The 11,575-nt window shown below is 37.3% G+C and overlaps 1 protein-coding gene across 3 annotated transcripts in view; it reads left to right on the forward strand.

Moving 5' to 3' along the window:
* Positions 1 to 1,164: 1,164 nt before the first annotated feature.
* Positions 1,165 to 11,575, forward strand: part of HBS1L (HBS1 like translational GTPase) — a 120,055-nt gene continuing 109,644 nt past the window's right edge. For 2 of the 3 annotated variants that reach the window (XM_069077320.1, XM_069077321.1), the window contains exons 1-2: positions 1,184 to 1,400; positions 4,577 to 4,642. In XM_069077320.1, the coding sequence (XP_068933421.1) occupies positions 1,358 to 1,400; positions 4,577 to 4,642 (109 nt within the window). In that variant the 5' untranslated portion in view covers positions 1,184 to 1,357. Of the gene's footprint in view, positions 1,401 to 4,576; positions 4,643 to 11,575 lie in introns of all 3 variants that reach the window. The other variant, XM_069077322.1, reaches the window with a different exon arrangement.

The following is an 11,575-nucleotide window of genomic DNA, read 5'->3' on the forward strand; positions in this document are numbered from 1 at the left end:
CAGCTCCCAACTTGCTTCCCTAAAATACATAGCATGAAAGTCCTGCATATTCTATGCGCCTCCAGGCCTCTTGGATGTCACCCTTGAAAGCATATTTGCCAAGATTCTTCTCTATGCACAATTTACTTTAAAGTCAAAGCATTAAAATGCACATTGATTTAATTTGTAGGGTCTTATTGAGTACTTCACACAATTTTTCTACTTTTTCATCTTCTGCAAAATATATTGGCACATGAACTGTAATTATTTCCACGGTTGTCTTTTGGTAAATACTTATGAATAATGCAGTATAAAGTCTCATGAAATTGTTTATTCTTCCTTTTAGATGTTGGATAAAACCAATTCCATTCTGTGCTTCTGCAAGGATAAATCGTGAAACATCCTTCCATTTAGCTATAACTTCTATGTATCTTCTGGTTTCCTTGTAGGGGAAGTGTCAAAACTGATACCACTCTGTTCCTCTAGTGATAGCTAAGAGCAAAAATTAGCTTATGAGAAGAAAGATTAGGAAAGGTCATGTCTTACAGTGGATGGCCACCTTGTCTTGAAGACAGAAACAAGTCCCAGTACAATGGGCTTTATTTTTAATTTAAAAAACTCAATAAAGCATTTATTTTCTCCACTCACTGGAAGGAAAAAAACAAAACCCTGGCAACAAATATGGGTAGCCAAGCAAAACAAATCCCCGTGTTGGTCATAGGCAAAAACGTGTGTTTCAATCTGCATATTTAGCTCATTAAGAGAAGGTAGCATACTTTAATGATCAGCAAGCAAATCACTAGCAGCGGCCACCCCCACTGCGGAAACCTCACATTCTCATCCATCTACGCCAAAAGCTCACTTTTTTATTTTTCCAACTTCAGATTTACTCTCCTGTCTCCACATTTCTACCAAATATCTCAAAATGACTGACTCTTATTACAACTCGTGTAGTTTTGCCCTATTCCCCCCAACTTTATACCAAGTGGTCAGAACCAAATACATTTGCCGGAATCCAGGCGGCACCACGTGACGAGGCCGGTGCTGGGGCTTTCCCGGCTCCTGCAGGCTTAAGTGGCGTGTGGGAGGAGCTCCAGTACGTAATCCCTTCGCGTGCTACCAATCATCGCCATGGTGTCGGGGGAGGAGGGAGCGGGTGGAGTGCCTGAAGTCTCAGCGCGCATGCGTTTTTGGGAGACGTCCCAGTACGACGCGTCGTCGCGCGTGCGCAGAACCTTTGTGGAGAGCTTTGCCGGAAGCCAACATGGCGTCCAAGCACTCTCCAGGCTGCTGTGTCTGTAGTGACCGCATCTGAAAAAGGTAGTTTGAGGAGGCCGAGGCAACGGAGCGTAGCGGTGGGGCGAGCGCCGTAGTCGCCATGGCGCGGCACAGGAACGTCCGAGGCTACAACTACGATGAAGGTGGGTACAAAGCCTGTTCCCTCCCCTTGCCGCCCTGGGCTGCGGCCTTGGACCTTACAGGTTTGGCTGTCCTTCGTTTGCTCCTGGCCTCTTTCGGCCACTTTCCTTCTGCTTTTTTCGGGGTCCCAGAGTGATGATTTCGGAGCGTTGAGGCCAGGACAACTAGTGGGGTATCATTTGGCATAATTACATTGGACAAGGGAAATATTTGTGAGAGGTAAGAGGATGACCCAGCTGCTGGGGTGTTGCCACTGGTGGTCATTATTTTTCTTTTGTTATGTGAGCAGCGCGCGTAGACTACTGGGTAGGAATTTTGGCTAGGTAAGGAATTTGATGTGCCACATAGTAGGCGCTTAGTAACGTTTACTAATTTATTGGTGCAGTGTAAATATTACCTTTCAGGGTAACTTCCTTTAAGGTGTATGCATACATCCATGTGTTTTCTTCTTTAGTGCCTGCCCCCCCCCCCCCAACATTATTTGTCTTTTTTGCACTGCCCTGTCTCCTTTAAAAACAAGCTCCACCAATTAAAAAAAACAAAAACAAACCACACACCATGTAGTTTTCGGAAACTTTTTTGTAACATTTTCCAAGTGGAGTTTTTCTTTTAGGAATGTTGTATTGGTATAAATATGCATTGTAAAAATGTTCAGTATCACACTTCGAAAGATCTTTGTGTCCGTTCCTGTTTACTTGTGCACTTAAGAATGGTATGGATGAATTGGTTATCTTCTGGCTTTGTTCCATTTGAATTTCATACGAAATTAGGAGTTTACGATTCAGTAGGTGATGATAAGGGTCCAAAGAAAGGAAACTAAAATGATCAGTGACTTTGTTGTGTAAGGGAGAAACTTTGAATGAGTTTGTGCTATGACAGAAAGTACTTCCTTATACACTGGATATAAAATATTTGGATCTAATTATTTTAAAATATATAATCCAGTTCAGGAGGCATTTTAGCAAATTTGGGAATTTATATAATTTTTCAATCTATTAGATGTAAGTGCCTCAAGAGCAGATCCTTTCCCTTCACTTCTATATCCTCTAGTCACAGTTCTTAGCATAGGGTAGGCATGCAAACTTTCTTTAATTTAGTTACCCCCGGTAGAATTTTAGAAGGGGAGTTAGGGATTCATGACATATCCTTAAATGTTGGTATTGGTAAAGCAACTACGACATATCGTTATACGGTTTTTGTTGTAAATTTATTAGTTACCCATTATGATTGATTATGCTCCTGATATTGCTTAAAATGGAAACATTTTAAAGCTTGAATCTAAATGTTGTAGATTACAAATGTTCGAGTAAACTGTATCACATTAAGTGGAAGGTCTGAAAACAACAGTATAGGAATAGACTTAATTATTACTGCCTTGGTACATTTTGTTTTTGAACTTAGATTGACACCTAAGTTTTTTCTCAATTTTACTGACCCTCCTGAGTTCAGATTACCATGTTTTATTTGGAACATTTGGTGACGACATAACCTCTTTAAATATGTCAGGAACAATTTTGTTCATCTTGTTTTGTCTTACGTGTTTGTGATGGCATTGACTTTCTAGAATAACTAAAACCCACTGAATGTCAGCATGGTGAAGAGACCAAGAATCTTTTTTTTTTCCTTCAAGGAAAGTAATTTTGCAAAGCCTTTTGGATGTTTAATATATTTTGAAACAATTTTTAGTTTATGTTAGTCAAAATTTAAAAGAATTGCTAGTGAATAAATGAATTATGTGATATACTATGTTTTAGTTGAGCAACTTCTTAAAATTAAACTTGCTGGTTTCATTTAAAATGTTAAATTTTAGTTTTCTGTTCTCTGTATGCCCAGAGGTGGTGGGGTTTTTTTAATGACTTGTTCTGAGAATTTTTCAGTCTTTGAAAATTAGTTAAATTCTTTTATGATTGACATCTAACTCATTTTTGTGTCCTTCAAGATAACAATTTCTCATATTGGGGGCCAGTTGCCCCCTTTCTATTCTTGGATCCCACTTTTTGAATTTTTGCTGTTTTCACTGACCTTTTTGAGATTAGTAGACTAATAAGAACATAAACTAGTTGTTCTAAGGTTGTAGACAAGGACAAACTAGTCCTTGGTTTACTATTAAGTTCTACTTAGTACTTAAGTACTACTAAGTTAATTACTTTAATTGTTTCCTTGACACTGTCTATCCATCTCATCCTCTGCTATCCCCTTTTCCTTTTGCCTTCAATCTGTCCAAACATCAGTCTTTTACAAGGAGTCCTGTCTTCCCATTATGTGGTCAAAGTATTTAAGTTTCAGACTTTAGTATTTGACCTTCCAGTGAATAGCCTGAATTAATTTCTTGAAGTTTTGAAAGATTTGATCTCTTTGCTATCCAAGGGTCTCTCAAAAATCTTTTACAGGACCAAGAGTCAATTCTGTGGCACTCACAGCCATATGTTGCTACTGGAAAAACCATAGCTTTGATTATAAAACGTCTCTGCTTTTTAGTTTGCTGTTCAGATTTGCCATAGCTTTCCTTCCAAGAAGCAAGCATCTTTTAATTTCATGGCTGCTATTGCTGTCTGCAGTGATCTTTGAGCTCAAGAGTATAAAATCTGACACAGCTTCTCTATTTGCCAGGAAGTGATGGGACCAGTTGTCAAGATCTTAGTTTTTTTTTATGTTAAGCTTCAAACCAGCTTTTATGCTCTCTTCTTTCACCTTTATCAGGAGGCTTCTTAATTTCACCTCACTTTCTGCTGTCAGAGTGGTATTGTCTGCTTATCTGAGATTATTTATATTTGAATTCTATAAATAATAGGGAGTCACTAGAGTTTATTAATTGGGGGAGGAGGATGATGTAGGTATATGCTGATAGTTGAGTGAAATGCACTGGAACTGTTCAACCATTATGATACCATTACTGGGCATGTACAGCAAGGAAGTCAAAGATAGAAAGATCCTATATGTTTCCAAAATATTAATAGCAATACTTTTTTGTACCAAAGAACTGTGCAAAGTAGATACTCAATGGAAAGGTACTCCAGTCTTTAAAGATAAATAGTTTCAGTCTTTGAAACAGTTGTTAGAGTAACATATCCCAGGGTCCCCTTAACATAGACATGTGTTTATTTTAATGTTGAAAGCATTATTGTTTAGAATAAGATCATTTGATATTTTATGTTAACTTATTGTATATTTCATTTAGATTTTGAAGATGATGATCTCTATGGCCAGTCTGTAGAGGATGATTATTGTATTTCACCATCAACAGGTATGTATTCTGGTTGAAATTGAGAATCTTGATATGGGATTTTGAAAGAACAGGTGGATAAAAGTACTGTTTTTCTAGACCTTGCAGGTATCAGAAGAAAGCCAAATTGTGTAAGTTCTTTGAGGGCAAGGACTGTTTTTCATTTTGTCTTTGTAGCCTTGGAATCTACCCATAGTTCCCCATACATGAGGCACATACTGTTGGATTGGATTTGAAGATAAATACTTTAATATGCATTTGAAGACATGGGTTAAATAATTTTACCTATAAATAAAACTATACAATTTTATTTCTGTCTTTTAAGTTTTAAACAACTTGTAGAAAAATGATGTGTATGGTTTTTCTCATGTGTATTGGAGATGAGAAACACTTTTCTTTGGTGGTGTGGAATGCTGGGTTAGTGGAATGAGTATTGGTTCTGTAGATGTGTGAACTATGTTTGAGAATCCTGCCTCTGCTACTTCAAATTTGCAACATGATATATTAGGTTTCTTCCAGTTTTAAGTCTTATTCTAATTTTCTTGTACTGGAATGGTAATATGTTGAGTAATATTACAGAATCACATATTTTATACACATATTTTTGACAAAATTTTTTACTTTTTATTCTCTGTTAGTAGTTATTGGATAATTTGTGTATAGCTTCTCCCAAATAGTGGAGGACTGATTTTTTTCATTTTAGAGTTGTTTTGTGGGTGGTCTTGCAAGTAAAGCTTGAGGCAGTGCTGTAATTTTCTTTAGTTATAGTTCTCTCATCTCAGAAGCAGTTCTTTGGTCTTTATTTTCTTTAAGGGATAGGACAAAGACTGGGGCAGAGTTCTACATTGTCTTTTGTATATTGATAATATTAAGGCAATGTATAAACCTATTAATATAGCCTGCCAATTCAATGATAATATTAAGGCATTTTATAAACCTATTAATGTAGCCTTCCAATTCAAAAAATTTGTATGTAAGTTAAAGGTTTGGTACTTTAGAATGCATTTACACAGAAAAACAATGTTATAAAAATGGTGCTTAGAATCCAGAGCTGTCCCACAAATTTATTTAGTCTGTAATGTACCCAAAGAGGCAGCATAGTTCAGTGGATAGAGTCTTAGAGTTGGAATCAGGAAAGAAGAATTGAACTGAAATTCTGACACTGATAGTCAAGTCATTTACCTAAGTCATAGACATTTCCCTTAGTGCCTCAGACAACTCTTTCAGACTATATAAATTAGAGAGGGGGCAGGGTGGGGCTGATATTTCCATATGTGATACCTGAAGTATAATATTCTATGAATAATACTGCTACAGAGCATAACTATTACATTAAGTAATGTTTATTTTGGTAAATACATTTGGGATTCCACCTGAAGATATCAGAAGCACTGCTCTCTATTTCCTCCTTGTAATTTAGATGCTGTTAGAGACTTTGTGATTTGGGGGTAGAACTGCTGAGGATTTTGGAGAGACTTGTTGGGGGAAGAGTGCTCTAGAATTTTGAAGGTCAGTTGCCAATATAAATTCTTAGGGAAATATATTCTTGGCTAAAATTCTTTATTTTCACCTTTAAACTATAGCCTATGTTTTCTGGGCATTTCATTGTAGGTACTAGGGCAAGTTTAGGATTGTAGGGTGAATAGCAGGACAGGTGATCTGGATTTGGGAGTAGGAGGCAGGCAGAATTGGAAATAACATTGATTAGGTGTTGAGGCTGCTGCCTGATGAGACCAATCCTGGAGCTAGTCTAGGTAGTAGTGGAGAGAAAGGATGGACTTTAGAGCAAGGGTTCTTAACCAATTTTTATTACCTATAGGTGTCCGGTGAAGCCTATGGACCCTTTCTCAGGATAATATTTTTTAGTAAAATAAATTATGTAGAATTAAAAATTCAATTATATTGAATGCAATTTTCAGAACATTTTAAAAAGTTCACATACCCTTAGTTAAAAGTACTGTCTTGACTACTTAGTCTTGTTAACTTAGATCGTTCCCTACCCCATGAGAATAATTTAGAAACAGTACAGGATGAGAGAAGACAATATTCCTTCTTTTATTTCTGGAGATATGAGTTTCTTCTTTGTGATGGTCCATATATACCTCTTTTGTAGAAATCTTTTCTGGCTCTTGTTAGTCTTCTTGCTCTCCCTCCTCCATTTTCGAAGAGCACTAGTGCTATCAGGAAGATGATGTCTTGACTTGTAAGTGAATTGGATTTTAGTGAGGCAGGGCTCTTGCAAAGTTATCAACCTCATTCTCTCCTCCAGTATTGTAATCCAGTGGCAAGACAAAAGTCAGGATGACTGGCGATGGCCCCCTGGCTTTTGTTAAAAGCTCTTTAGAAGCATCCTCTAGATTCTTGTATTTAGTTTTATTGGAGTATCCTCTTTATTTTTATTATAAGCACCTGTTATTTCTTCACTACAGTTCTGCTGTCAAGTGTCATTGACTCTTGGTTCATCTAAGGGTTACTTTAAATTTACCATATTTCTCTTTACAAATAACCTATGGAATCATAGTCATTTTGTTAGAGCTAGAAGAGACCTATTAGGATAGCCCAACTCATGAAATGATTAATTTCATTTCATATTTATTTCTGACCTGAACTGTATCTCCTGACTTAGTCCAGTGTTCTTTCCATCAAATTAAACTTAAAGCAGCCCTAATGGACTTGCTTTTACAACATTTAAAAATATTTATAAAGTTCCATATTTGCATGTTAACAGAGGAAGTGGGACCTAGTTCAGAGTCTTCCAGAATCATTAAAAAAATTAGTTAAATGTTTATTTTTTTTGGAGGGGGGAGGGCAGGGCAGTTGGGGTTAAGTGACTTGTTCAAGGTCACATGGCTAGTAAGTATTAAGTGTCTGAGACTGGATTTGAACTCAGGTCCTCCTGACGCCCGGTGCTGTGTTTGCTGTACCACCTAATCGCCCCAAGTGAAGTTTTAAAGAAAAAACTTATCTGAGGGGCAGTGTAGCTACCCCTAGTTAAATGTTTTTTGATGCTTTTTGTTTTTATACTATTGGACAATGAGTATATGTTATGAGAATATTTTTGTTTAAGTTAGCTTAAGCAAAATTAGTATATATATTTGTTTACTTCTTACATTTTGTTATGTGGATTTGTTTTGAACTAACACTTAAAAGAGTAACCAACTTGGGAATCTAGCTTATCCAATTTAATTTCAATTTAATTCAAGGACTATTAGAAAATTTTCCCTGCTTCTTTAGATCCCATGTAATTTTCAAAACATTTTGTACCTTCTAAAAAGTTATTGGATTAAGTTAAGTGATTTTACTACTACTCCTGCTACTAAAATATAACATTTACATTTACAGTATTTTAAGATTTACAAAATACTCCAAATATTATCTTGTTTTATCTTCACAACCATCTTGGGAATGAAATGTTGTTACTGCCCTTTGTTTTTTAGAAGGAAAGGCAGACAGGTATGTTTTTCTTTTTTCTTATTTTTTTTAATTTGGAAGCAAAATCTGTATGTTTATTGAGAGAGGGATAGTCATACTAAAGAGAAAACATGAGTATGGGAGTCGATGCAGATAACTCAGTTCCAAAAAAAACCTGCTTATTTTTGACAAATGTTTTTTTTTAACAATGATATCTCTTTTAATACTTTAAACAGAATCAATATAAAGGCAGTACTCTATGAAAAAGCATCAAAGAATCAAGGCCTGAGAATATTGATTTATATATTTATTTTTTAAAGGCCACCATGTATTTAGACAACTTAAATATAGTTCCAGCAGAAATGTTTAAAAGCAGCAATGGTCTTGATCTCTTGTCTTCTCACATTCAGACACTCACTGGGATCATCCAGGTTCTTTGATTTTTTTTTTAAAGACTTTAATAGTACACATCTTACTTATCTGCAGTGTTATTCACAATTTTTTGTGGACACGTTAACTTTTTAGCATCTATGTCACTCAAATTCATCTTCCATGGCCATTATAATTTTACTTGATCCAAAGTTTCTAAGCTCAGGTCTTTAATGAAGTGGGAAGATACTGAAAGCTTTTCTGGATCAACCTTATCACATAGTTTCAAGACATGGAGGACATGCTCCTGTTAGAGGGGGCAAGTCATATTGTTGGCTCAACCTTAGGAGTATCCCTGAAACCTGAATGTGTGCAGGGTCAGGGACTGCCACTGTCACCCTCCTCCTCTGCCCCTCAGCTTCATGGGGGGGCTGGGATGGTGACATCAAGGCATTGGGCAGGCAGCAGTCACAGGTGGAGAGCACATGGGCTGTCATGGCTACACTGCCCGCCAGATAAGTTGTTTTTTTTTTTTAACTTCACAAGCTAATATATTTCTTGAATAGTTCATTTTAGTCCTGAACTTTCATATGGGAATTAAAGAGTACTGGATTTAGAGTCAGAGACTTGGGTTTGAATTCCATAAATGATATTTTGATTCTAAATATAACTCTTGGGTAGCATTGCTTTTTTTGCGTTGAAATTAAGGATTGGCAAATAGTAAGATTCTTGGCAAGGAAACTAGCTTTTTGATGGTCCTCAGACAACTCATAGTTAGTAAACATTAGCCTACTCTGTATGCCAAGTATTGTTGAACATTGGGGATACAAAGAAAGGTTAAAGTCTCCACTTTTCTCAAGGAGCTCAAAATTGAATGGGCAGAAAACATGCAAACAACTGTGTACAAACAGGCTTTTTACAGGACAAATTGGAGATAACCAATAGAATGAAGGCACTATAATTAAGGAATAGTATCAGGAAAGGTTTCCATTAGAAGGTAGGATTTTAGCTCTACTTGACGGAAGCCAGGAGGTTGAGGTAAGGAAGGAGATTGTTCCATATGTAGGGGATAGCCACTGAAAAGGCCAGAGTCAGAATATGGAGTATCTTGTTTTAGGAAGAGCAAGGAGGCCACTGTCACTGGCTTTTATACTATGTGTGTGAGGTAGAGACTTTCTTAAGGTGTAAGAAGACAGGACGGGTGGGTAGGGGCAGGTTATGAAAGACTTTGAATGCCAGACAGAGGATTTTATATCTGATCTTGGAGGTGATAGGGATCTACTGGAGTTTTATTGATCAGGGACTGGGAGGGGAGGGGAAGGAAGGGAGCATTATATAGTTAGACCTGTACTTGAGGAAGATCATTTTGTTTGTTTTGTTTTTGCTTTTTTGGGGGGGGAGGGCAGGGCAATTGGGGTTAAGTGACTTGCCCAAGGTTGAACAGCTAGTTTTTGTGTTAGGTGTCTGGGACCAGATTTGAACCCTAACTCCAGGGCCAGTGCTCTATTCACTGGAAGATCATTTTGACAGCTGAGTGGAGTTATGTCCTGGAGTTAGGAGAAAACTTGTGCCAGAAGGACCAACCACAAGCCTATTGTTATAGTCTAGGTGTGAGGTAATGAGCACGCCAGGGTCAGGGCAGTGTCAGATAAGAGAAGGAGGCATATGGGAGAGATGTTGCAAAAATAAAATCGACAGGCCTTGACACCAGACTGGATGTTTTTTTTTTTACATACGTGTATACATGCGTACATTCATACACACATGTACTTGCATGCCAGAGTACCAGGTTGGAATCAGGATGACTCATCTTCCTGAGTTCATAGCCAGCAGAGGACACTTAACTAGCAGTGTGACCCTGGGCAAAGTCACTTAAGCCTCAGTTTCCTCATCTGTAAAATGAGAAGGAAAATGGCTAACTACTCCAGTAACTATACTAAGAAACCTCAAATGGGGTCGCAAAGAGTCAGACATGACTGGGTTGACTGAACAATAAATGTATATATGCATACATGAAATATGTATGTATATATTAATATCCTGTATAAAATTTTTTTTCCCACAAAAATTAACCTCAAGTGTAATTTGGGCAGTCATGACTTTCATAGATGATGAAACTGAAGTTCAGCAAGGTTAAGTGACTTATCTGAGATCACATAGATAGTAATATGATCTTTTTGAGGAGGACTGCTTTTTTCTGTTTTTATTTTGGTACTAAAATCAGCAAGCATCTTATTAAGTGACTGGCATGCCAGGTGCTCCTTGGTGCTGAAAATGGAGATAAAAACAAAACAGTCCCTGCTTTCAAGGTGTTCAGGTTCAATTGGGGTAAAATAAAAAAAAAAGGACGTAGACAATTATACATCAAATAGATCCAAAATAATTTCCAGAAGGTAGGACATATATGTAATAGGAAGGGCAGTTTAATAGTAGGACAGCTTATCTAGCATAGTACTTTGAACATTATAGGGACTTATTTGTTTAGTTGAACTGAATAGAAAGTAGGAAAACTGAGATTCTAACCTATGTCCTCAGATTTCCAATGCATTCCTTTTTTCATTACATTGTTCTTGCTGTTTGTTTGGAGTTGTGGTCTTCAGTAGCATTTATTTAGTGCCCATTATGTACTAGGCACTGGAAATGAAGCACTCTTTACTCACAAAGAACTTAAATTCAAATGAAGAAGAAAACAAGTATATAGTTAAGTATTTACAGTATAAATATAAAGTAAATACAAATGTATGCAACATAATTAAGGATAAGGTGGTTTGGGAGGGAGGAAACTAGCACTTAGGAGGGAATGAGAAAAGGTTTCAATGTAAAAAGATGGTACATGAGCTGAGTCTTAAAGAAAGAGAATCTTTGAGGAGGAGGCAGGGATGGAGTGCATGCCAGGTATGTGGGACCAGCCTTTGTGAGGGGGGTGGATGTATGTTTTGTGTTAAGAATATAGAAAAAGCCAATATGACCAGATCATAGTGTGGGAGGGGTAGTGTCCAGTGAGGCTGGAAAGATAGCTTAGAACCAGGCTGTGAAAGGCTTTAAAAGGTGTTCCAGGGGGTGGCTAGGTGGCACAGTGAATAGAGCACCAGCCCTGGAGTCATGAGGACCTGAGTTCAAATCTGGCAATCAGACACCTCTCTCTCTCTCTCTCTCTCTCTCTCTCTCTCTCTC

Source organism: Petaurus breviceps, unplaced genomic scaffold, assembly GCF_028583685.1.
Source record: "Petaurus breviceps papuanus isolate PSGF00001 unplaced genomic scaffold, PetGlider_PUasm1.0 90977, whole genome shotgun sequence".
NCBI classification, from domain to species: Eukaryota; Metazoa; Chordata; class Mammalia; order Diprotodontia; family Petauridae; genus Petaurus; species Petaurus breviceps.